Source organism: Anomalospiza imberbis, chromosome 3 (assembly GCF_031753505.1).
Source record: "Anomalospiza imberbis isolate Cuckoo-Finch-1a 21T00152 chromosome 3, ASM3175350v1, whole genome shotgun sequence".
NCBI classification, from domain to species: Eukaryota; Metazoa; Chordata; class Aves; order Passeriformes; family Viduidae; genus Anomalospiza; species Anomalospiza imberbis.
The window spans coordinates 79311197-79338997 of NC_089683.1; the positions used below are offsets into that span (position 1 = coordinate 79311197).

Below are 27801 nucleotides of genomic sequence, written 5' to 3' on the forward strand. Positions count from 1 at the left end.
AAAGAATGCAAGATTCAATAATGGATTTGGAAAAAAGAATGCGTAGTAGAAAATACAACGTACATAGAACTCAGCAGAAAAGCAGATTAGCACGGTTCTTTTTATTCAAATGTTTTGAAATCTGCTTATGTACATAATATAGGTATACATATAATACTTGCCACATTTGGCAGCTGTTGTTTAATGCATACAAGGTAAACAGGTACTTTTAATAATGAAACCTTGTTTAGTCTGATGAGAGGCATGAAATTCCCAAGCAGATGTTTAGCTCACTAAAGCTGTTTCTGGTCTTTATTTCCAGTTTCAGTACTTTTAGTAGTTTGTGACTTTAAGTCATCCAAGATTTGTTACAAGTAACATACGCTTTGACAGAAGTTTTTTTGTTGTTTTCCTTTGTTTTTTCTTTTTTACTCTTCTCTTAATTGTTGTTGTTTTATTTTGTTCCATCTTGTCACTTCAAGACTCATCAGGAGATTGAAGCACCTCTGAATAATCTCACACAGAGACATGGTGGGCTTCACATGTACACCTTCTTTAAAATAAAGCAAGGTCATCCCCTTTGCCCATTTCCATTCCACATCAAAAATTTCTATACAAAAAGCATGCCATAATGAATTTATAACACACCAGCTACAGAAATAAATGGCTGCCTTCTTCTCAGAGAAACCACAAATGAATTAAAATAAAGCAACAAAAAAACTTCTTCACATATGCCACACTTATGGAGAGAATATATTTATTCCTGAGCAGGCTGGCAAGTATCCATTGGTGGTCAAGTTGGGGAGAGGGAGAAGATAAATAATTTTAAGCTGAAAAAGGCACAAAAGACAAAAATATTGAGGCCTTGAGAAAAAAAAAAACAAAAAAAACCTTTATGAGAACTATCTTCAACCCATGTTGTTTTACTGATCAAAACAGTATTTGGTGATGATGATAAAACTGAACATTAAAGATAATGCAAGGTACACAGGATAAAATTTCTCTTTAACTAACAAAACCCTTGAAGACTTTAGATGGAAAAAATGAAGAAAACACATGTTTATTTCTTTAGAATCTCATATTCCAATGCCTTCAGATATTCAGTATATACATCTGGATGAAGAATCAATAGGAATTCAACCTAGAAAAAAGTGGACTTTTTGGTTTTTGTTTTTTTAATTAGTACTCCTTACATTTCAATCTCATCTTTTAGACTGGCAAAATTACTTGTGACAAGTATTTAAAGTTGAGAATATGGGGTATGTTTCTTTTACAGGATTTATAAAATACATTCTCATCTGTTTGAATGCATGTACATCATCACAGAGGAGACAGTGCATACAATTTACAAGAGATATTTGTAGTAAAATTCAGAGATACATAACAACAAACATCTCAATATAATACTAACTTGGAAGCCAGGTGCAAGTTTTTCAAACTGTACATGTATTTTTAAAAAGATACTGCCTTTTAAAATGTTTATATGTTGAAGCATTTTCATTAAGATCAAACACCTTTTAAAACTAGTAAAATTATAGCAGCAATATGGGAGAATATCTAAGCCACATGAACTTTACTGATTAAAATAAAACCAAACATGAAATATTACATTAGTCAGATGTTTGTGTTAATACCAGAACAAGTAACACAAGTAACACACAATTATTTATGTCAAATCAAGAAATCTGGATTTGTTCTATGAACAAATCTGTTGTATACAAAGAAGTGCTGATTGCTGGCTTTCACAATCACCTTTCTGGAGTGTCCTGGAGAACTCACTTGATTCTTAAATTCCAAGTCTGACTAAGATAATTTTTTCATTTTTGTTTAGGAATTAAGGATACTTTTAAATATGGATTCCATAAAATGAAGCTTATTTTATTTACACTATTCAAAGTTTACCTTTCCTTCCAACAACAAAATGTGCAGGAGGATTTACTACATGCTATACAATGAAAAAATAAGACTTTAAAAAGTCAGAACAATGCAAGTAAAACTGTACAATGTTTGTTCCCTGCTCCAGTTCATTGCACCAGTAAGTTAAACTGGATGAGTTGTCATGCCCAGATGACTTACTGTAGAAGAAAATCCACACACACGGAGGAGGTAAATGAACACTGCTTTAGGTATAGTGCCAAATGAAAAAATAGTATGAGTTATATCCAAGGAAAGCTTCTCATCACAGAAAGGAGCATGGCTAGTTCTGAAAGGCAGCCCTCTTCATGTAGGACACAGAACTGCAAAAAAAACCACAAATACACATTGATAAATATCAGTGAAGTCGATATGCATAAAAATGTAACTTATATACTAAAATATTTAAATGTTGGATTCTACCCTATTAGTAGCACAGTAAAATCTAGTTATTAACTGAAATGGCAATTAAGTTTTCAGCCTCTCTCAAAAGATAATGAAGCAACACAACCCGCTATCTTTAACTAGTATTATCCAGAAATGAGTTAACTAAAGGTCATGTCTTAAATAGTGCTTTTTAAAGTGTTATATCAGAAAACAGAACATTAAGTAACAGGTGACGCATGCAGTTATATTTTAAAAATATGCACTGACAATTTGCGATTCTAACTCTACTTTCTAATTCTGGTGCGTGTACTAGAATCACACAGTGGCAAGATAAGACATGTCCTTCACGTGTTTCTCATTCCTGTTTCAATGTAAGGCACAAACCTCAGAGCAATCCAGCTTTCAAACCAATGCTAGCACAACACAAAAGCAAATAAAGAAGTCAGGTGTAACAATTAAACAAAAACTTCAAAGGCAAGAAAATAAATGTTCTCATTATCTGAAATACTTGCATAATTTAAAAATACAAGGTGCAAATTCTTGCTTCATTAAAACAAAATAAATTATAAGTTTTACTTGAAAGATCAGGTATGAAATAGCAAGGAGAAAGAGGGGCAATTTTTCTGCTTTCACGATATCTACATTCAGAAAAAAGAAGAAAACATCACCAGACACTTCATGCATTTTACTAACTAGTAATGCATAGCATATTGTTTTTAGCACTTTATTTTTGTCACAATTACTGTTTGAGGACAATTGGAAAAGAAAACAAAGCTTAGCAGTAAATACATCTTATAAAGTTTACTGTAATAACACATATGATTTCAAAGGAAATAATTTCAGCTATAAGTACATACTTATATCTTTTATATAATAGTTACATAAATATTATCCTTGTACACAAAGCTAAATCTTCACATTTTGTAAAAACTGGAAGTAGTAATCTTGAAATAACATGTCTAGATGTGATACCAGACAATCTATCCTAATACTTAATACTTAATTCTGTGTATACACTGGTTAACATTTCATATATATAATTGATTTGTTTTGGAAGTAGCTAAATTAAGGAACTCTTGCTTCCAGCAGATTTTGTCAGATATTCTTCACTACCCATATAGCAATAAAACAAGATAATTCCCCTTCCCACAATGCTGTCCTCAGCTTCTACTTTAAACCTGCTGTGAAGTCCATCCCAGCAGGCCCTCTTCATGTTCTCATACCTCCAAAGAAACAGGAGCCCCTGTACGGGCATTCAAGTAGGTGAATACATCAGACCCAAGGAGAAGTTGGCTTTTCAAGGCAACAGCTCAATGCAAACAGCACTTCCAGTCCTTCTCCTACCTAGATGCTGTTCCCTACAGTATTTTTGTTACTCCCAAAACACCTGCTTCTGTGTTGTAGGGTTGAAATTGGCAATTATTATTTGTGAGATTGAAGAGACAAGCAACTGCACGAGGCATTTTCTTCTGAAAGCAACCTAAACTTGCATACTGCAAAGATTACAGATGCAACCATACTATATATGATATACATAATACTATATACATAATATAAATATTAGTTTTTATAATATCTATAGAATGCTACTTGCATTATTGTAGTTGGCAAATTAATCATTATGCAGAAAGTCATTACATTATACACACAAGAAAAAGACTGAAAGCTTTCAAAAGGAAGTAAAAATTCAATGAGCACTGTCCATACAAACACAATTTCATCAAAGGATACAGTACTTATTACTGTTGCAACACCTAAACCCAGTGCAGCTACAAAGTATGACACAAATATCTACTTCTGCTTTACAGTTTAACTTGTGCACAAAAAAACTTAGCTTATTGAGGTCTTTCAATGGACATAAGCACAGAGTTTTCAAATCACATTGTATTAGTTCAACCATCAAAAAAGATCAATAGAAAGATGAGAACAAACAGCATTTAAATACCGTGACCTTACTAAGCTGCTAGCTTCAGTTCAGAAGTGTGCTTTCTAAGATAAAGAATTTCAGTCTTGGTTTGGTATTTCTTTCCCTGTCAGTAAATTCATTCCCCTACCCTTTTTCAAATCCCAGTTTCTCCTTCATGACTCCTAGTGATAAAATATAATAACAATATTGATATATTAAAATGCATTCAGAAAAAATTAAGCACAATTGCAAATGCTGATCAATTTCATGTTACCGCCTATTTTAATTCTAAAATCTATAAAATATAATATGAATCATATGCTAGTGGGAAAAGAACTAGAGTTCACTTGCAATGCAAATCACTAATTCCCTTTCATTACTGTTAGGGTCAGGAAAGAAATGTTCACTGGAAAGTAAAATCAAACAGAACACCACAAAAGGAAAAATATTGCCTTGAAAATAATTTAGGCTGCAATAAGACCACCATGAACAACAAAAGATAAGCTGCTACACTGTACCAGACTCTTCACAGGGGATGTACTTAGTCTGGCTTTGGGATACTTAAATACCTTTGAGGAGATATTCCTTACAGAAAAGATCCAGGGGAGAGCTAAATGACCCCTGGAGAGGGGGATGTAACCATGATAAGGAAAATGATGATATTTTAAACATTTTGGGGGACACAAGGGGGCGGTAGAAATTGGGGGAAAAGATGCTTTAAAGAAAGCAAGCACCAGAGATAATTTCAAAACTAATAATCCGACTGAGAAGTGCATATAGAGGTGGTTTTATCCCCTAACATGAAATGGCCTGAGGTGTTCTTTTTAATTTCTTTTTACACTGATTTGCACACACCATGTTTTGAGAATTTCCACTTCCAGTACCTCAGAAAGATTAGCTGACTATGAAAAAAATATCCAAGAATGATCCATGGTAACACAGAAAGTCAATAGCAAACCTGGCTGCAGAACTGTCCTTCAAGTTCCAGCTGTTGTCCAAACAACTTTACCCAGTCATTATTAAATTAAGATAGTGTGTATTAGCACACACAGAGGGGATCTGTGTCTTCCTATATGATCCAAATTTCAGAATTGTTGGGCATTTACTTCAAGTTATTCAAGATTATACAAAATTTGTGAATTATACACACTGGAATTCAGAGAAAATATAAACTTAGTTCACTATCCTCAGAACCCCAGTCACATGGTAAGATTTCATGTTACATCAACAATTATGCTCAATCTTATGGTTCCATTCACCTTTCTACATTCACAGCACTCTTCTGTTTGTTCCTTTACATTGTACTAACAATACTTTGGCAATAATCTTTTTCCTGACATTTTTGCTTCTGAACAATTTAAGTAACTGTTCAACAGTGACCACTAGTATCTGGGCAAGTCTGTTAATAATTCTGTGGACAGCTACAACACCCACATAGGACTGCATATCCTAATTTTTTACATACCACAGAAGAGCAAGACAGTGCTGCTTTAAAAAAATAATCAAGAGCATGTCTCTAGGAATTATTTTTTCTGCTCTGTAAAACAGAATATAAAGTTTGAAAAAAGGTTTGACCTCTGTGCAGTCAGATGCCAAACTGGATTTCCCATAAAGCTACACATATCCTAATATCACAGGTAATTTACTGTCTGCTTTTTTTGTTGCAAGATTGGAAAAAAATGATCCTCAAATGAACACATACTTAACAGATTTTAACAGAACCAAGTACCTTTGGTGATATAATTCACACATTTCAAAATTTAATTTCTTGATTAAAGCTTAATAAAAAGCAATAAAATCCATTCAGTGTAAAATGAATACAACTGCCACCATACCATATGAATTATACCACTGGGTCCAGAACTTCTTTCAGGAAAGAAATTTAAATCCTATATTTTTTTGAAGATTTTTACCTTGCCAAGACATTCTTAATCTTTACAGTGAAGAGAGTCGAATCCACAATAAGTAGGTCACTCCTTTTATTTTGGAGTTAAGGAATAGGTTAGAATTTCAGGTATTAAAGCTCAGCTGAAAGTTGATCTAAGAGTTTGTAAAGAATTCAACCAATCTCCTCTTAACAAGCTTTAAAAATAATGTCCAGACAATAGACTGGTGGCTGGGAGAATTTTGTGCCACGAAAGTCATGTGGGTGTTTCAGGCCAGAAGTTTTAGTGGCGGAAAAAGAGCAGTAGGTTACAACTTCTGAAACAACTGGAACACTTTGCCTGTGCCACAGCATGAATCTACAGTATAAGGTAACACTGTTAGCTGAGTTTTAAATATTTAACATAATGTCAAAATAGCATATGAAGCTTACTTAAGGCTATACAGAAAGGAAGAGTAAAATTCTATGCTCACTAGTTCTGAGCTCACAGCTATCTGCCACTGAGCACGCAAACCCATGCAGGATGAAGAAAGGCTTGGTTCTGTTCACTAAGAAAGTGGTAGCTGGAGGGGGAAATTGACTTTTCCTTTTTCTATGAGTGATGTGAGTGATTACTCTTCATGTTCCCACAATTTGTGTTTCACAATTTAAAGATAACAGTGTTTGCATATGACAGACAACCTATTTGATCCAAGACACTCAATGCATGATGTTTTTGCAATTGTTGCATCGCACTAGTAGAATATCCTTGGTGATTTTTAAGTAAGGAGCATACAAGAGGCAGGAAGGAACTTCAGTTCAACCTTCCTCGATCATTTTCCCTTATGTTAAGGTAATCTACTTTTATAAGCCTACTTTGCTTTTAAGAAAAGATTTCTCCATTTCCCTAAGCTGACAGTTTCTCCTCAATATCCCAGTAATCTGAAAGCTCTTCTGGGTAGCTACATCTAAAAAATAAGAGCAGACACTGTGAAAAACACTGTTAAATCCAGTCACTTACTACCAGATGTATTATGAAGAGCAAACAGTTTTAATTACTGACAACAGTTCATCCTCTTGGGTCAAAGATTCGGCTTCATAGAACTACGGTTTAGTGCCATCACCACTAAAAAAAACCTTGACCATGATCTTACATGGCTCACAGGCAAACACCTGTGTAATTTAGGAAGAATTTTTAGACAGAATAAGTAAACCATGGAAAAATCAAAGGAATCAATTGAAAGGATCTCTGCATTCTTACTGTATGTGGCAGTTCTTCAACCCTACACAAAACTTAGAAATGGATCTCTTTCAACAGGACGTCTCTTGGAGCTTCCAGGATACTGAATGTCTTTTTTTCAGATTTTCTGAAGTGATAGCACAATATATGTCATCCCTAACTCTGAAACCATACCGTTCCTAAACCTGAAAGTACTTTCAAGTATCTGTGAGATAAGATTATGAGAGTGACTGTAAGTTTGTGTAAGAAATACAAAAATCTTTAAAAATCATATGGAGTGAGTGAAGTCAAAAGACAGTATATTTGAAAAAAAGATGAGACTTGGAACACATGATACCAAAAGAAGAGAAAAACTTTTGCAGCATATGAAAAGCAGAGTATTATAAACATTTTGGTGGCTAACAAAATGGCTCCCATCATCTTTCTGTACAGGTATTTGTTCAGATCTTGGGAGTTTGATGCATTTGCTAAACTTCAAACACTTAAGAAAACTGCATCATACGCCAAGAATTAAGTAAGAACATAAGCATTAGCAAGATCTAGCCAAAAATGAAGTCAGATGAAAAACATTTTAAAATAATTTAACAACCTGGAAACTACTTGGAAGAACCCCTTTAAAACTAAGGCAGACAATAATTTTAAAAGTCTGACATTCTTTAAACACAATCAATGTGTAAGACTGGAAAATAAATGACTCATACAAAAACTTACAAAACAATATTTGAAGAAGGTATAATAAGTAGAATAAATACTTCCTGTTGTTGATCAGAAAGCAACACTTGAAATGAAACTGTAAGCACTTTGAATAGCAAATGCTTTACTACCATGGGTAGCTTGAGTTCCAATTACTGAAAAAACTGTGCAATGGGAGATTTTAACTATACCCATTTCACTTCATAAGCCAGACTCCTTTGTTCCTGCTGATGTCATTCAGCAGTTTGCTATATTTTACGAACACAAACAAAACAAACATATTCTATGTATGAACTGTACCTCAGAATGCTTGGACAAAACAGAACATAAATGACAGCTGTGTTTGATTGAAAGGCAACATACTTCATGAATGCTGTAGGATCACTATTTTCAAATACACATTATAAGTCAATTAAGTTAATTTAGAATTAAATAAAATCCCTGCTGAGAAGCATACTCACCCTTTAAAATATAGTCTGTTAACAAGCTTGGCACTTTCTCGCTATCCTCTTTCATGGCATGCAGAACTAAAGAATGAAAAAAAACCCAACAGATATTTAGTCATAAATTAAACACAACACATAAAACAAATACCTTGGAGCAGTTCCAACTACTCATAGAGATACTACTATGAGATGTAGGAAATCTCTTAACTGAAAGATGAGAAGATACAATGATACATCACATCCTCTTCACCTTCCACTTGTGTCATTCTCACTGAGCTCCCCAGTTTGGGGATGCAAGAGCCCCATTTCATGTAGTTAATATTACAGTAAAATTCCATCAGTCATAACTACAACAAGCACCTCTTCCATAGAAAAGATTCTCACCTAAAGAAAGTCATGGCATCCAAAAACTAAAGTATGCTAACAACTATTAATGAGCTGGAAATCTTAGGACTGAGATTAAGACACTACTTAAGATCTTTGATCATTACCTTAAATAATGGAGAAATGCTGTGAATGATTCTATGGAAATATTAGTGGTGCTTTTCTTCCCTCCCTGTAATGGTGAATGTTATCTGCTGTAGGTTTGAAAAATCTTAACTACATTACTTAATTCAGCATTAAGTTACAATAATGCAAAAACGCCATTTTGTGACATATGAGAGTAGATCTTGTCCGTCTTGCCTATTTCTGAAGAAGGAATGGACAAGCTTGACTGGACATATATAAACTTGTCCATCACTACATAAAGAAAAACAATTACTATTCTTTATAAAGCGCTCAGGACATGACTGAAAGAAGGAAAAATACAAAATTCTACTGAAAAGCAGTATTTAATAAACTCCAAATTCCTCATATGAGACTCTAAACTCAAATTATAATAAGTGTTTTATTTCCATTTTTACATTGAAGTAATACATTAGTGTTCATAACTATGGAGTAATACAGAGCTTTGAAAGAAAAAACAACTGAACAAGCCTTAACACCTGCTTTACTGCCTGCCTTAACAACAGCAGAGACAGTGAGTCACAAACCTGCAACTGACTCACAGGATCAAGCTCCAACCAGCCCACAGCAATCAATATTGTCAATACTCTTTACAATGCATTTGTGCAAGACATTTTTTTAATAAACCATCAAACAACACAAAATGTTTTCAAAAGGCTTTAACACATGCTTAATAGTGTCAAGTGAAATTTAAATATGGCAAGAGGATAAAATTTCATTGCAAGAATAAACGTAATATGAAAAATCCTTTTCACAAAGGAAGTACAAATTAATACCTAAGGCTGCCTACTGTAGAAAAAGAAAGGGAACTTTAATTCTTACTTAAACATTTCATTTACCCTGGAATTTATATAATATTAATTTTCTCTTTCCAGAAAACAACCAATGAGCCTTTTACCACCTCTCAGCCACCCGTGGAATCACAGAACTGCTGCTGAAAATCACTTCAAAGACATAGTGAGATTCTCCACTGAGATCTGATCAAATGCATTGATATACTCTATCACACCCATTTTTAAACTGTTCCTATAAACCTCCAATGAAGGAGATGCTCTTGACTCCTAGAGATGCTTTGCTGTATTAAACCACCCGAATAAGCAAATTTTTAAAAAATACAACCTTGATTTCTTGCAAATTAGAATTAAAAAAAAAAGCCCAATAAAATCAAACAATTAGAGGACTTGGAATTTATAGTCATTTTGAGGATCTGGCCTAAAAAAGGTGTGAAGAACAGGGAATTCAAAGCATTGTCAAAACTCTGTTTGGTTTGGAATTCCTGATTATCAAAATTTATTAACAATAAACCCCCCCCACCAAAACCACAGAGAGAAGCAGGCTATTTTAAAGGCAATCATGTGCAATCATTATGCATGGAACTAGTCCCAAGTATCTTGACATCCACTCCATTTTTCCGAAGTCATTACAACAACCTCAGTAAAGCACAGCAAATGTAAACAAACAGGGATTCGTCAGGCATTGTAAGAACAAATTTCATTATATGTGGCCAACATCAAAACATGGAAACATTTACATCCTGATACATGCAGGTTTCTGGCCTTCAGAGTTTCAGACAAGAGCTAGGAAACAAACCTAACATGAGGGCTCAGGAAACAAGCTGGCCAAAATCCATGGTTAAAATCATGCATCTTTACATACATGCCCTAGGGTAAGAGGGAAGTGGATGGTTTCACTGGCTTTTAGCAGCCACAACTGGAAATACAATGAGGAAAGGAGCAGGGGAATTTCATATGCTCACTTTTGGTTAATGTTTGAAGATCTTCAACAGATGGTGGTCCATTTTTCTTCTCATAAGGAATGACGGTTGTTAAATACTGTCAAATGAAAAACAGAGTTACTTGACAGTCCTTTCATGCAACTTCATTGTTTGAATTTTATTTTGTAAATATTGTAGCAATTGAAATAGTTTGCCACAAATAGTCATAATTCTGAATATGATTAAGATTCTACCTTTCCATCTCAGAGCTTTTATCACAGAAAAAAAGTTTGTTTGTTTGTTTTTTTTTTCCAAAGTATGTGGCCACTAGAAGTCATGCAGCTAACTGTCCTCTCTGCAAAGAAGATGATGCTGTCCCACAGTTAGGTAAAAATGGAAACAGACGGCTTTCACCTTCTGCTGCTATACACTTCCAATCAAAAAGAACAAGGCAAGCCTAATGAAACATGATACCTCAGAATATGGAACTTGATTTAAATTATCAGTTTTCATAGTTGAGTGTGCTAACAGTTTCAAACCAACTGCTTTTTAATTCTATTTACTGAAATCTTTAATTCTTGTCTGCTTAAAAAAAAACCCACAACAATATTCTTAAATCTTTCAAGATTTTCATACCTGCAGTGCAACTAGAATTAATTTTCAAATTCTTGATGTAACCCTATTGGGTCTTATATTACATGCATTTTAGGCGACATCTTACTTTGCAGCCAATATGAATGCATGTTCTCCTTAAAGAGGTCAGAATTTCAAAAGTACTAAAACAGATGGAATTTTCCCCAATGGAAAAGCTTCCTGAAAGTTCCCTCAAGTAAATTTTTATGAATTAAAGAGGAACTTGATTCTGGTTTTACAGCTACAAGGCAGTAGGCAAAGTAACCCTCAATGTCTCATTCCACTTGACATCTACATAGTTCTCCAGGCAACAAGCAGAAAACATGTTACAAGCAAGGTACTAGGTCTCTTCCTCTCCTTGGTACCAGCCCTTCAGTGAGAGTCAGGTGTAACTCAGCCTATGGTGAGGAGCTGCACTTTGCAGGGGGAGGCTGAGGGCTGCCACACGCAGCTATAAGCACTGCCATGTTTGCAGCAGGATCACGCACCTCACGCCCGACCACAACATCTGCCTAAAAGCCAAACAGACTCAGCTCAGTGGCACTGAGCCAGTTGTACAGGTGGTACTGACACTTCCCCAAGACCTTCTGCAAACACAGGCTGCTTTTCTCCCTCCCTCTTCTTTTGGCATTTTCTCATGTCCACTCAGCACAGCAGAGAAAAGTATGCAATGCTTCTCAGGAAATAATCTGTTTTCAATTTCTTTTCCAGGAGATGTAACCAAGTATCACCAGAGAACTGTGCTCTTAATAAAATTACCAGAATTGATAGCCAAATATAAGGCTACTGAATCTGCCAATGGTAAAGATGAAAGTGGATCTAGTTACAGAGAAATCAGATTTCTGGCTGTCTTTTCCAGCCTTCAGAACTACATGGCATTCTACCCTTTACCTGCACAATGAAATACTAGGATATTTCACTGTATAAAATATCAACTAACCCTGTTTCCCTTCTCCTGTAAACTTCACCTTCCATTTTTCCTCTCTGACAGTAGCAATTAAAAACAAAAAAAAGGAATTTCTTTGTTTCCAGAAATAGTCCTCTTTTTACTCATCAACTTTGCAGCTGTAACAATCAGTCGCTATAACAGCACTATAAAACCTCATTTCCTGAATTGCTATGTGAAGATAACATACCATGAAAAGAATGGAATGACTGAAGTGTAGCTTACTGACAAGACCAAGTGTTAAATCTGCTGTGACCTCTAAATTTTTGAAGCAGATTTGATGACGTGATAAAGCAGCAATTCCCACTGCAATTTTTCATCACCTACGAAAAGTGTTTTATATGCCTGAAAATCAAAATGAAGATAACTGTCTTGAATTTTCTTCCAGAAATATGATCACAGAAAGAGCTACTAACATTTCAATGTCTTTTATTTTTGACTACATTATCAGATAGGAACAGGAAGCTCCCACTGGAAGTTTCTCTTTACATAGTGAAAATCTCTTAAGTAATTTTTACTTCTGTCTCAAACACATGCACAGAAAACAGGACTAAGATTTCAAAACAGAAGTACCCACTATGAGATGGTAGTAGAAGGTAGTAAATACCATTAAAATTAAAAAAATTGAAAAGAGTTCTGAAATAACTGTACAAACTTCTCAAACTTTTTAAAGTTGTAACCTTATGTACTGGAACTTCTGGCTTCCGAGGTACACAAAAAAATTGTCTGCCCTTGCATTTCTTTTCGTCACAATTCCAGATTTCTAACTAATTCTTCCCTGCTAGCAGAAAACACCTGAATGTGAGTTTATAATGACACCCCGAAAAAAACTCTCAAATTTATATTGTGAGAGCAGCATTAAGAAACTGAAGATCTGATACTTGTTCAGTTTTGCAACTTGTTGCAATAAGATTACACCAGTAGCTCAAAAGCAGGGCCAGGGTTTAGTAATGAGACAAAAAATCCTAATCAAACAGAAACCTCCCAAACAGAAAACAAAGGCCATAAAAAATGGATTTCCAAGCATAAATCATAACAGAGCTGGAATCTTTTCTACCTTTCTACCCTACATTTAATTTTAAATTCATATCACTTCCATGATTTTCTTTAAGATACAGGAAGGGGAATAAAAAACCCCATAAAGGGTTTTCTATATCCATAAGGATATAGAAAAAGATCAATCAGGAGAAAAGTATGATCAACATGAAGAATAACATCAGTAAATTAACTCAAAAAGTGACAGGAAGAGTTATTTAATCACTGTTATTTTTAACATATGATTATGCTACTTACATCCACATAGGAGGCAGTGAAAGTCTTTTAACCAAAAGTATGATGGGGTGGCATGGCTAGATAAGCTCACTTTATGAAAATATATGATATTTAAAATACCTAAAGATACAGGTAATAAACAGCTGTAATTTATGGTAAAGACAGCCAAGAAAAAAACCAAGAAAAAAAACCAGGTACAGCTTTACTAGCAATGTGATAACACAGAGTGATAAAAACTCTTGTTAGGTAAGCTTTGTGCCTGTGCTCAAGATCCCCAAAGCTGAGGACAAAAAAATAACTGGCTCAATGTATTCATAAAATCTCATACATATACTTTGCCTGAGAAAGCAGGCAAGTCTCTGATTTCTACCCTCATGACTGCAGAATGACTTGAGAGGAGTTGTTTTACCTCCTAAACTCCTCTGCAGGATACAACACTCATCTTCCAGACAAAAGCCTAATCAGGCTTGACTTCTAAAGTACCAGTCAATTTATTGCCTCGATGGACTTCTCACAGGGAAAAAAATAACTCTAATGGACTCCTCTGACAAAAGTGCATAAACTAAAATACTGAGTACACATTAAATGATGTGAAATAATAATATTTTGTAGTGTGCCAAAAGACTAAACAAAAGCATAAGCATTAGCAGTTCACTAAAATGCAGATTACTGTTAATAAAATACATACTACAGATCTGAAACAGCAGGCAAGTTATTACTTTGAAACAAGGCATAAGAATCTTGCTTCCAAGGTACACACAACATCTACATGATGCCCACTGAAGTTGTCTCTGATCTACGTTTCAATATTTAAATAACCAACAAAAAGACACAAACTTGCCTATAGCTCCTGTATTTTATATTGGTAATCTGCACTGCACATATCTGGCTACTTTTAAAATCATGCAGTTTTCAAAGGCAAAAGAGTACAGTCTCTACATTTTCCAGGTGCTACTCTGTTTTTAGATGTATCAGCTCTGAACATTTGAAGAAAAAAGAAAACAAAACCTTTTTTCATTACACAAGTTGCTAATGCTGAAGGCTGAAACACTACATCTAACCTGATACACGTTTTTTGACTGGTTATTAGATTTTTACAGACATGCAATGTATCTAAAGCATACACTAGGCAAAACAGACTTTTAGTCTGGGGTAAGAAATACAGATTATTAACTCAGTGCATCAGGGTATCAAGTCTTGAATCTCTTGAGCTGCTGAGGAGAGAGAGTGTAGTCTGATCAGAAACCTGAGGTAAGGAAGCAGAGATTCCAGCATTTTATCCTGTTTTTTCGTGTCTCAGCATTTATCTTCAGCTACTGTCAATTTTCAAGATCTCAGCTCCTACCAAAAGTGCAGGCAAAGAATGATAAAAAAGCGAGAAGATAGCCCAGCACCTGTTTCTCTCCACTCGAGTTTCCAAACGTGTGGCGGAAGCCATTCTGTATGACATTTGAGATCCCTTCCATGCTGAAGCGCTAAAAGTAGTGAAAACATAGCAGAAAGAAAAAAAAAGGGACAGAGAAAAGTTCAGAAGACTATTAATCAGTGTTTATCAAGACTATGAAAGACAAATGGCAAAGATAAGCTCCAAGGTGCATTTCAGCACATTTCTATTTCTTCACTGACCTACTTAATTTTAATAATTAAAATGCAAACTGTATAGTGGCAGTTAAGCAGTATTTCTACACCAAAATTTATTCAAACAAAATCTTCACACTGCAGACCTGATAATCAAGATTTGCTTTTTATGGCTGTTTCATTTAGAAATGTAAAATATAGCATTTTTCACAGTTCAGCTCACGGTAAAATTCCCTCTAAAGTTTGTGTTTAGGGACACTACTGACACAAATTTTTCAGATTTTAAGCACATACTAGAAACAGTGTTCAGAGGTAGTAATTTTCAGCTCCACCTCTTTAAAACTTTTAATGCTTCCTTTTCCACAATTGAAGCAACCATTAGTACTCCCTATTCTGTAATATCATAAAATATACACAATAAGATAATAATACACCCATATTGATTACAAGTCCCATTGCATGGAATCAGGGAATCCAATTAAAGAAAAAGCAGTATATAATCCAACTACACATTTTTCCTTGAATTTTGTAATCCTTTTTCCTTGCTGGAAAAGTAAAAAAAAAAAAAAAAAAATCAAAATCAAAACAGTTTTGATGTTTAGCATGTTTAGCATGTGATATAAAATCAGCAAGTGACACGAACATTAAAAGAAGAAACAGCCAAGCTGCTGACACAGGGCAGTATGATGAGCACACCTCAGCACATTTACCTGAAAGTATTTATTTATGTGAGGGGAGTAAAATGTGCTGGACTACTGACTGCATACAGTATTCTTTTACCTTCTAAAGCTCACAAGGTCAGTAAAGACATAAATTTTGCCAAAGCCATCTTAAATCTTTTAAGATATCCTACTTGAAGGAACTGGTATCTTCAGGCCCTGACTATAAACTACTCCCTAGTTTCCCCTTGTGAAAGAGGTAAAAGCTTAGAAATCTAAGAAACTGATTTATCCAAAGATGGTAGCAAGGAAAAAAAATTAAAATACCTGGGGTTTTCTTTATATTCAGTTATAGTATCTACAGGAAAATTCATTTTCTTCAGAGTATGACAATTCAACTCTACTTCCAATCTTTGTATTTAATTGAAACTTCAGTACACTTAACAAAATAACCAATTAATACATTATTTATTAACAGGAACTCAGTCTTCCCAAAGCTACTACAACATACTATCTGTAAGCACATTCTCAGCACTTCCAAAAAAAAAAAAAAAAAGGAAAAAAAGGACTGTTGAAGAAAGGAACCTTGCACCTTGCACCTCTTTCTGGGAGAGGGCTCTCAAACCTGTCCTTGATGACAGTGAAATCTATTTTCAAAGGAATCACACACATGCAGCTACAGTCTCACCTGTGAGCTAGTCTGTTCAATCCCTCATAGAAACCAACCTGACACATCTGTGTCTTGAAGCAACCAAATACAAGTGTTGTATCCTGGGACCATGTAAGTGACACCTGAAAGCATCATTCAGGTTTCTAATCTTTAAACTAACTATAACAGTTTGTGAATCAGTTGACTCAAGTTCCAAAACAAAGTAATTATTTTTCTTTCTAGGTAGACTATCCCTTTTTGCTTTTCCATGACTGGGAAGGAAAAAAGACCTATTCACTGCGATCTTGTAAAGGGATGACAATTTTGTATGGTTTTCCAGACAAATACTTTCTTAAGTTCCACTAAAACTTAGCTCCACACACAAACATCTTTCCTTTGACAGATGAGATCAGAACCCAATTTGGGGTATATCACAGGTATATCTTATGCTTAAAAGTTTAGAAATACATTCTGAACTATTAATATTTCATTATAAATGTTTATTCCTTATATTTGAAAAGCAAACCCCAAAACCTTCTCATATTGAACTGAAACATTATTTCTGGGACTTAGCCAAGATCTACAAAACCACATTTTTTGCATCCCATAAGAATCACTAAGAAATTCAAACATTAATATCTGACTTAAGTAATTTTAAATTATACTAGACAGGTAAGAAAGAAAATATTGCATTGACAAGCTAATAACCTAATTTCTTTTGTTCTTTGACTCCTCTGATCCAACTCTACTTGAAAGACATTTTTCCTTTTGTTGCTATGTTCTGTAAAGAATAAAACAAATTATCTCCTCCCTGCATACATGCACTACACTTTGGCCTCCTTCCTGTCTCTTGTTGAATGTAGTAACTGTGCCACAGGTTAGGAGATCCAGGGTAAGACATTCACTTTTTTCCTACCTAGAAACCAGCGTGATCAATAAGTATCTGCAACTACAGCAGTAATAGCACTGAATTTCCTGCAAGACTAACACATACTAAAATTCATACAGTGAAACCAAACACATAAATGAATTTGCCTACTGACAACAGAACACAGAGCAGTACATCCAAAGACAGTATTTTTTGCAAGGAAGGTATGCTAGTTCCAGGCTGATTTGCAAACAGTTAAAAAATATTTTCTGCATATGAGAAGAGTAAAATATATGATCCTGTGGAAAAAATTCTCAACAGATGTCTTGGTTTGACAGGTTTCTTAATATAATCTAGGACTACTACTTCCCATAGCAGAAAAAAACAAAAACACTTTTAAATGCATAAAGACTTATAAAAATTTTCTTACTGTTCCAGGCATATGACCTCTTTCTTGTTTGCCATTCTGAGGACTACCATTTTTCAGCTTCTTTTTCTTCTTTGCTGTTTCTTTGTGTTCTCGCTGTTTGTTTTGTACTTCGATGAGGACAGAAATGAAGCTGTTTTTCACTTCCTTCTCAAACTCCAGCTCATCTCGTAGAGCCAGCTGCTGTACCAGCTCCTCAGAATAATCCTTAATAGCAGTCTCAATTTCTTCTAGCAGTTCATTTAATTCAGCAACAGACAATCTTTTGACTCCTACAAATAGTTAATATAAAAAGTATTATGTCAAGATTTTAAGCAAGACAAAACTTGTGGGAGTCACGAGAAAAATGTACTCTGAAATTTCTCAAAACAAAAAAATTCAGTTCTAAAACCACACAGAACGAAACAATATTCCTAAAGAAATAAACACATCTCAGAGGTGACAAGATTAGCGACAAGGTGGTCAAATTTTCTTCTTACTTTTGAGAAATCTGGGAAAATCTACAAATATGAAGAATGTCTTGGTAGTTTATGCTGGAAGCTGAAGTAAGTCCTAAACTTCTGACACAGTCATAATCTACTACTTTCCTCAGCACTCACTGTTCAAAGGAAAAGGCCTTCCTATTTTCTGAACTACTGGGTGATGTGTCACAGATAGTGCAATTATGACCAAGAAAATGTTTTGAGGCTTGCTTGGGTTAAAAGAAGGACTGCTTTCTGCTCCAGTTTAGATGTGACACACCTAGGAAGCTGGCAAGTCCCAGCAGCTGCTGTGTCAAAGAACATAATCTTATTTGGCACTTGAAAAACAGCTAGTCCTGATTACACTGACAGGTACACTCTGTTTAAGGACACTGCATAGATGCTTGCAATTATTTAGTTTCACTGAATTAGTCTAGGATTGTGTCTACAAGAATACTTATAAGGGAAAGCACCTACAGACAAGTGTTGAAAAATACAAATAAGGCCACAAACTACAAAAAAGCGTAGCTCTTAGAAGCATCAAAGGTACTAAGTGAAATGTGAATTTTTTCTCTTAAATTACAGCAGGGAAAACTGATTGGAGAAAACTTGTCACTTCCTTAACTGAAGAGAAGGCAATGAAACAATTCTAAGACAATTCTATGTCAAGGAGCCACAGCTTTTCAAGATAGCTTAGGCCTTAAACTCTGTTCAAACACTGTAATAGTACTGAGAGAGGGCACCTGTGAGTCCCAACACTTAAGAACCAGCTTCACAGCCTAAAAACCAATTGTTCTAAAAACACAGGTGTAGGTTATCCAACTGCAGTCCTGACTGATGATAGATCAGTTGTCATTATCAAAGTCTTGAAAGGACTACACAGGAAATCCTCAGCTAATGCACATGAGTGGAGACAGGAATTCAAATGCAGAAGACTACATGGACTGAAACTTAGTAGGCTGAGGAACTCACTTGTGTAACCAGAGCTTTATTTTTGGACTGCCTTAAAGTATGTCTTTTCCTATCCAAGAAAAAAGTAAATAAAAGTGATTTCCTGCTCTGAATCCTAAATGAATGAAAATCTCTGATCTATCCTATAAAAACCAGAGTTCCTAGGAAAAACCTGTAAAATTTCAGAGAGATGCAGACCAATTCTGAAGCACCTTCACACATTGACAATAGGTAGCAAGAGTTTTTAATAAAAGAGTGACCTGAAAGACACGAAAACAGATTCTGAGAAACTGGTGAAGCGAAGTTAAATTATCTGCCAAAGTAACTCAAGGCATTATTTGGTCGAGACTGACCTTTACACTGTAAAGATATAACAGACAAGATGGACTCCTGAGGCAAAGCAAAATTGACATGATATGAAATACTGAGCAAGCTTGATTAGCTCCAAACCTTAAGACATATGGAACTGTCAGAAAAGCAGGAAGCCCTGCTGAACACAATACATTTTGCTTTCACATTCCTGAAATTTATGTGTTGAGACAGTTAAGAGACCATTTTCATGGTTGGAATCTCTTCCATAAATCTGAAATGTAGCAGAAACTCTAAGTTCATGTCACAAGAGGTTGGCCAGTTTTCTGAATCTTCTACAGAGTTTGTATTGTTGACCCAGACTACAGGTAGGAAAGCACCAAACTTTTTAATAAAGGTCAGAGTAGAAAGATGATCTGTCAAATGTTCTTTGTGTCACTGCTACCTTCTAGAATTCATGTTAACAAATGTAAAGATTAAACAAAATTTCCCATCACAAAACTGATAAGTCACAGTTTTTTTTACATGCAATTCAACCTACTATAATTATTAATCTAATTTCTCCATTGCTTTTGTATGGGGAAGCACAGATGATTTCATTTGAGTAGAAGATACAAAGGATATTTTTCACTTTTAAGCTTTCTGAAGAAGAATGGAAAGGGAGGACCAAAAAATATGCATGGTCCTTATGGGGCAAAAAATAAATGGTTGCCTTATTTTTGTATTACTGTCTATCAAGATATGTTGCAATGACTGAAACTGTACTAAAGGTATGGTAAGCTTTATTTACTGAATAGCTTTCAAGAGCTTTAGCTGATCTTAGTGTACTGGCATCAAGAAAATGTCTCACTTTACAGAAAATAATGAAGTTTAATAAAAAATTACCAACTTACTACTTTACCCATGAAGGAATCTCATTCCAATGTATCAACCTTCAGAATATTTGCTTTAAATTTAAATTCTATAAAATCTTATTTTTGTTCTTAGTCATAAGAAAGCTGATAAAGGTAAGTCCTCCATGCACTAAATCAGGCTATTATTTCAGAACATTTTGAAAATATTTTTTGAATGCAGATCTTTCATAAGAAGGACTCGCTAATAATCAAACACATGGCAAACTCACCCTTTAAACTATTTTCATTAAGCATAAGAGAAAAAATGCTAAATAAATACCACTTACTCTCTTCATAGCTGTTGTTTGTACTGGATCTCTTGAGGGTCTGAATTTCCTGGGAAAGTATAGAGAGCCGATCTGATTGGGTGGGTGTTTCATCATCTTCTGGATCAGGCGATTCCTGCATCATTTCCTCTATTTCTTCAATCACCTTTGAAAAATGAAAACCCTTATGAAAACCCTCCTACACGAAGAGCTTGCAATATGAAGCAAAGCTGGATGAAACTATCACCAAGACTAGATGGAAGAGGATCAATAAAATCGTACTGACATTTCCTCCCCATCCTTGCTCTCTGAGAATAATCACATCTTGTAACAGTAAATTGGTGACGGCATAACAAGAAGTGTGTTGAACTATGGGGTATTTCTATATGAAGGTACTCATGATTCTGTTTAAGAGAACTAAATTAAAGAGTAAGCTGGAGTATCTTTCCTGACTATTCAGTTGAAGGAAGACACAACAACAAAAATCAATTATCTCCCTCACTCCTTATTTCACCACATTTTCTCTATGTAAAACAAACACCCCTCCCTCCTCCAACCAAAAACCAACAAAATGAAAATAAATAAAAATAATAAAGAAAAAGTCACAAAAAACTCTCTGAAAAACCAAAAACAAAAACGGCCTGAAAATCTACTGTGCTTGTGAGAAGTTTTTTGAACTGATCCACCATAACCTGAAGCTGATTTACATCCCTGGGCATAAAACCTGAGCCAGACCAAAAGTATGACAACAGAAATTATGTGCATAGATAGCTTACTTTACATCACATAAATGATTACATTTCTACAGGCTAAATTATTAACTAGACATCTGAATAAACAACACAGCAACTTCTAGAAGTTTAAAGGCTGTAGTCAGTGCTGAGATCCAACCCACAGTAAAAGAGAGCCAAGGCAGTTCAAGCAGTCCTGTCTCCTGTACTATAAATAACCGTGTTCATCAGAGTTCACAGCTTAACCATTGCTTAACCATTTAATCAAAGACAAAACAGATTATTTGTTTGCCTACTAAAGCAGGATCTTAACAGACCTTTACTCTCATTAACCTTACTCAGAAGAGCAATTTTCAAGATAATTGAAGTAAATCCATGGATTTGAAGACTTTAGATCAAAGTAATTTGAAAGCTTAATAGCAGAAACACTGATCTGCCCTCATGTTAGACAAAAACCTCAAAGAATTCCTGCTAACAGCAAAGCCCTGTAGAACTATGAACTGCCACACAGTTATGCTGGAAAACTACAAACTCTACCATACCACTAAGATTCTGAAAATATTTTTGCTTTTTACACATATATTTAATTTAGTAGCATTCCTGACTAATTAATGGTAAGAAATATACAAAGATTTCAAAGACCCTGGACTATCAACCTCACCTGAAGTACTGAAACACTTTTCAAATCTGAATAATGTAATGCTATCTCCCACATTATTAAAAAACTAAACAAAGAACAATAAAAAAACTTAGCTACAATGAAGAGCAAGAACAACAACAAAAAATAATAACAGACTAAAGAAACATCCTACACCAACAACATTGTCTTTGCTGAACACTTCACCTGCTCTGCTGTGAAGAGTGGCTCTTCATTGATGCAGGAAACAATGATAGAATGCATATCCAACTGTTCCCTCAGCTCTTCATCATCTGACAGGTCAAGGTTCAAGTTGTCATTTACCTAAAAAGCATGAAAAGGTATATTTATATAAATATATATACACACTCATAATGTGAGGGTATAAAATGCATATAACATACAAAAACAAATGGGGAACTATCATTGAATTTTAAGAATGAAACTGAATCTTGGCCCATAAAAATGGACTCAACAGTTCTTTCTGTCAAACAGCCTGGCAAATGAAATCAAAACTGCAACTGGACAAAGTTAAAATACCTGTTAATCTTTAATGCCATTAAATAATGTCCATATATAAAGACAATATACACAGTGACATGCAGATATCTACATGGGAGGCTGTCAAGTAAATACTTAAATCTTAACTGAAGATTAACAAATGTCTGTGTGGGGTGAAAAACTTGCCTATAATGTCTAACGTTACACAAACTTCTTTAAGTGCTTTTATGGTTCCACTTTGTCACATAATAAAAGACATGGAAAAAAAATGAGAAGAGTTGATATTAAATGGTGATATCAGAACATTGGTATCACCTCAGATTATTAAAAAAAATAATGTGTCATTGAATATCTCATGGTCTTTTCAGAAAGAAGGAGAAGTAACACTGTTCCCATATATATACACCACCAAATGATATCCATCCTTTCAAACCAAAGATATACATACACTAAGAGACATAAATCCTCTCCTTAATAAGTCAGGCATATTTTACTCTCACACAGTGATATATCTTGGTTTATTTACAAAATTGTTTCCGTACTTTGTCCATTACTAGATTCCAGCCTAGAAAAGCCCCTCAAAGCTGCAACACCCAACATCTGCCATTTGAGCTCAACTGCTTTAACTGATCTTTGGGCTAATTTACAAGCATCATGACTGGCTGTACAAAGTCCTTGGTCTCACAGTATCAGTTTTCAATTTTTCTTGTAATTCCTCCAATTTTCTCAGTTTCTTCAGATACCTTAATAGTTCTCAGATTCATTTTGAATCTGCGACCAATATCCCCAGATAGCTCACCTGCAGGGATAAACATACAATTTGCACTTCTTCAGCCCTCAGAATGAAGTCAAATGTCCACTTTTTCTCACAATCTGAATTCCAGTAACTGTGCAGTGACAAAGCTCCACTATGACTCTCTCTTCACCTACTACACAGATACACTACAATTTGGCATTTTTTAAATGTTTGCTGTCCTCAAATATTTTTCCATGCACATAGGATATGACAACAATGATGGGACAGTAAGGAAGCATATCAGTTTATCTAGAAGGAGGTGTGCTTTCCCTCCTGACATATCCAGGAACATTTTGAGAGACCTTTGAAAACATTTTGATAATACAGACTAACAAATCACCAAAAATGGCATCAGGACTAAAGGAAACACCTGGTTTACCACCCAGCCACACTCCACTCTCCTTCTGTCCTCTTGCTACCAGGGAATGACCCATTTAAGAGTAATCTAGCAAAAACAAACAAGGAATTGCACAATCCCATTCCTAGTACCACTGTGCACAACACTTCCACCCAGCTACTTCTTTCAGTGTCAGAGATGTATAAAAGTGTGCATAGACCTGTCATGTGAAGGAACCAAGATCAGGCGAATCAGCCTTATTGACCTTATATCTTTCCCTACTAAAACAGGAGGAGAAATGCTTTCCGCACAATTCTGGTAGCATATTATTAGTTTCAAACACATCAGGGAAGTGTTGCTTAGCTGTTAGTTTTCATTGTAAGGAAAATACAACAAGATACTAGCTGGTCCATATGTACTGTCACATATCCAGCAATACTACTGAACACAAAGCAGCAGAAGAAAAGTATGTCAAACACTCCCCACAGCTTTCACACATCAGAAGGCCTTCCATGTGGAATGAAAGCTGAAAAACCTTCAGATACATTTAATCCATGAACTGGTTTTCTCTCTACTGGCAGCAAACCTAAGATTCTTCCTAATCCAGCAACACCACTTTACACTTTTTAACATACTTTCTTCATAACTTCCTGCAAGTAACTTATAAAAACTATACAAAACATTTTCTTATGTACTATACTTAGTTCCTTATCAAGAAATCCATTAGTCTTCCAATCAATTTTTTCCCTGACAAAAGGTCACAGCATGGCAGGGTATTATTTTTAGTTAAAATGTAAGAATTTAATTATTCTAAAACCATTTATAAATCTGAATAAGGACTCAATAAAAATTAGAAGAAACACAAGTCAAATTCAAGGGATAACCATGAGACTCAAATCAAGAAAATGAGTTCCAAATTTGCATCTTCCTCTACTGAACCCCAAAGTATCCTGTTCAGCAGAACAATCTTTGCTTCTGTCACAGTAAAAAGCATCTGTTGATTATCTAATGGATGGCAGAAGCCAAAGCATCACCCAATTCTTAGGTTACACACTCAGATATTTTTACAACATAACTGGACTTCACTATGTTTAAAAGATAAGCCACTAGTTTCCTCAGAAAACTGGTGAGATGGGAATTCCTCCCAGCTTTTCTTCCTGAAGTGTTTTAATCCACTTTTAAGATCATCAGAGGACAACCCCTTCTATAAACCTCACTGAAGCTCTTAATTCCCTGTTCCTACCCCAGAGAACTATTCTGACTCTTAAATAAGGAAAACAAAACAAGCTCTTGCACTTTAGTGTCTCCTGGGCCACCTTTCTTGTTAAAGAAGCCATCTGAGTGTGGAATTAGATGAACTTTGGAAAGTCCTCACTGGATTTACTAAATTCGAGTACTCCTGCCTCTTTTCCTCCCTTACCCAGACCAGTGTTCAACATGAATCATACAGCAGAAAGATTTTATGTGAAACACTTTCTCATTTTACATTTTTTTTCTATCATGCACTGGCTCTAATGAAGAGTCATCTAAAACTAACCCTGAATTATTCCAACCCAGGGAGATGCAAACACACATCAATGGTTCTTTGATTTTTAAAAAGCTCTCATGTATAATGGCAAGTACTAAAAATATTTTCAGCCACTTAAAACCAACATTCTTTTATACAAATGCAAAGAGTTTTACTTCCCTGTTGAGTACCAAAGATCCAAAGAGGGTACTTCTATTGATCAGAACTTACCCCTTTTTCTGAAAGATTCAGTGTTGGCAAGTGCAAAGCTCTAGTATGGGAAGATTTCCAGTCAACTGGCATCACATTACCATAATTATCAGTCAAGGCATTCCAAATCCTGGAGAAAAGAATAAAGGAACAAAAATGCGGACCTCAAAACAAACAGCAACTGAAGCAGCAATAACCATATTCCTAGTGATCATATATCTCTATCAGTAACTGTATTTTCCTCCCTAAATATTCATCTGCAAGTTACTGACAATATTTTTAGTGTTTTAAAGCTATGAGAAAATGGTTTTTGATAAATATAAGTTACTTCCCTTTTTAAGCAACAATGTATGCACAGCAGTGATACAAAACAATAAATGAAGACACGTCTTCTATGCTAATTATGTAACTACACTCAAAATCTTTTTTGGGGGTGGATGAGCCTTTCCGTCAATGAAATTTGAACTGAGCTACAAATTACATTCCTAACGTTGTTTAGTAGAGGCTGAGTAGCAAATTCGGAGCCAAATCTTTTCTTTTTTTCCCTTCCATTTATCACAGAATAATGAAAACACACAGATCAGACTAAAATTTTGGAAGAATTTGTTTTTGTTCTGGAAGTACTCCTGCAGAGCTCAGCCCACCACTCTTGTCCTCGGTCAGTCTTTACTGTTTCTAGAGTGTGTATCCTCTCTGGCTGGCCTGTGCAGACCTGAGGCTTGCACACAGAGACCCAAGCTGGTGAAGCAGCTCAGTCTTTAGCCACAGCAGCCCCGTGAGCAGGCTGCTTCCTCTAGTGCCCAGCCAAGCCCTGCCTCCAGGCGCTGTGCTGTGGGTGGATGTTTGGAATGGTTGCCTAGCTAAGAATCACAAGAGGTCAGAGGAAAAGCCGAGGCAGACACAGAAGGGCAGACAGAGCCTCATCACTGCCCAGCGTGATTCATGGTTCACTGAACTTACCTCACTGTTTACACCACAGATCTAGTATTTTGCTAACAGGCCTTTTAAAATTCTTCTCTTAGAACAAGACATGCAGTTGAGTTACCTTAAAGTAAGACGGCAGTATTTTTAATGAAGATAAGCTGACTAAATTTACTATAAAATAAGAAATAGAAATGTTCGTGAAATAATGTCAAAAACTGTACAGCAGCATGGCCCAGAAAGCCTCAGCGGGAAATACTCCAAGCAATTATCGCAGTTGCAGCAATTTTGTTCTTCGCCTGCTTTCTGCACTTTCCATGTTTAAATTCAAGCACTCTGACAGCGGGCACTTTGCAAGAAGCTAAACAAATACTAATCACGGTCACTGCACTTCAGAACAAGTACTTCTCGCTAGCTCGGCGGGGTAAGAAGCTCGGGGATGCTCACACGCTTCCCGGGCAGTCAGGGGCATAAAGCCGGAGGGCTCCATGTAAAACCCGCGCCGCGGCGGCCGAACGTGCCCCCTTGCCGAGGCCCGGCGGCTCCCAGCTGCAGCCCCGGGGGCGGGGAAAGGCTCCGCTCCCGCAGCCCACAAGCCCTGCTGGGCTCGGCAAGGCCCAGGGGCAGCGCTCTCGCAGGGCAGGGCAGGGCAGGGCTGGTGGCCCGCGCCGTCCCCTCAGGCCGTGCCGGGCCTCCCCTCCGCTCCTCTCCGCGCCCCCCGGCCCGCACTCACTCGTCGTCCTGCAGCGCGCTCTGCTCCGTGAGCGGCCGCAGCGGAACGCGGCTCTCGCCGCCGCCAGCCCGGGCCTGCGGGGGCTCGAAGCAGAGGGACAGCTTCGCCCCGAGATCCCCGACGACCCAGCCGCCCTTGTCGCAAGCAGGCTCGGGGCCGCTCCCCGCGGAGGGCTGGAATCCCGAGAAGTCCTGCCAATCGCCCGGGTCCCGCTGCGAGGTCGCCGCCGCCGCCATGGCTGGGGACGCGGCGCTGCGCGCTCCCGGCGGTGCGCGCGCCCGGAGGCGCGCGGCGGGCGGGGCCGGGCTGAGGCAGCGCTCAGGCAGCGATCGCACAGCCGGGCCGGGCCGGGCCGGGCCGGGCCGAGGCAGCGATCGCACAGCCGGGCCGGGCCGGGCCGGGCCGGGCCGAGGCAGCGATCGCACAGCCGCACACAGCGGTGTCCGTACTGACTCAGCTCCGCTCCGAGTAGGGGCGGCTCATCGGGCAGGAGGGGGAGGCGTAGAATGGTTTGAGTTCGAAGGGACCTTTAAAGATCACTCAGTTCCAGTGCCACTGCCGTAGTAGGATTATTTACAGTACTTTTGTTGTAACTTGTTTTTATACTATCGTTGATGCCTCCATTCAATCACCTAGTACGCAAGAATCTAAGCTTTGGAGATGCTTTTTCTTACCAGCACTGTGACTCCCGTGCCCATCCTTTGATGGCTGTGCATTGTGCACTTACCCGCAATAGCTTAGGATGGGCATTTTTTATCTTGTATTATTTTTTTTGAGCAGCCATGATCTTTTGATATCCTAAAGTACGTACCAGGAATTTTGCTTAACTTCCTGATTCAGTTTGAGCTTCTTTTAACTTTCTTTCT

General features: G+C 36.6%; 1 protein-coding gene and 1 long non-coding RNA gene across 5 annotated transcripts; one reads left to right on the forward strand and one right to left on the reverse strand.

Annotated features, from left to right (window-relative positions):
• Positions 1-88: 88 nt before the first annotated feature.
• On the reverse strand, positions 89-27219 carry FEZ2 (fasciculation and elongation protein zeta 2). 4 transcript variants are annotated; one of them, XM_068185339.1, is made up of 10 exons: positions 26936-27218; positions 25303-25411; positions 22138-22254; positions 20584-20728; positions 17686-17954; positions 14896-14976; positions 10693-10768; positions 8445-8510; positions 2665-2693; positions 89-2216 (listed from the first exon to the last, which is right to left on the reverse strand). In XM_068185339.1, exons 1-9 carry the CDS (start codon positions 27169-27171, stop codon positions 2683-2685), a joined length of 1110 nt encoding a protein of 369 aa, XP_068041440.1. In that variant the 5' UTR covers positions 27172-27218; the 3' UTR covers positions 89-2216; positions 2665-2682. The 4 variants fall into 4 exon arrangements, with proteins under 4 accessions (XP_068041440.1, XP_068041439.1, XP_068041436.1 ...); XM_068185338.1 differs by lacking the exon at positions 2665-2693 and having other exon boundaries at positions 26936-27217; XM_068185335.1 differs by lacking the exons at positions 89-2216; positions 2665-2693 and adding an exon at positions 5526-7018 and having other exon boundaries at positions 26936-27219.
• LOC137471212 (uncharacterized) lies at positions 3526-3823 on the forward strand. Its single transcript, XR_010997467.1, has 2 exons — positions 3526-3677; positions 3740-3823. It is a non-coding gene; the product is annotated as an uncharacterized lncRNA (long non-coding RNA).
• Positions 27220-27801: the final 582 nt, after the last annotated feature.

What these genes read in the sequence shown, in the direction of transcription:
- FEZ2 (XM_068185335.1), bottom strand. Translation starts at nt 27,171, where the DNA reads ATGGCGGCGGCGGCGACCTCGCAGCGGGACCCGGGCGATTGGCAGGAC. An exon ending in AAACAACAGCTATGAAGAGA is followed by an intron (nt 17,955 to 20,583) that starts GTAAGTGGTATT and finishes AACTATTTGTAG; the next exon opens with GAGTCAAAAGATTGTCTGTT. An exon ending in AACAGACTATATTTTAAAGG is followed by an intron (nt 7,019 to 8,444) that starts GTGAGTATGCTT and finishes CTTATTTTTTAG; the next exon opens with ATGTAGCTACCCAGAAGAGC.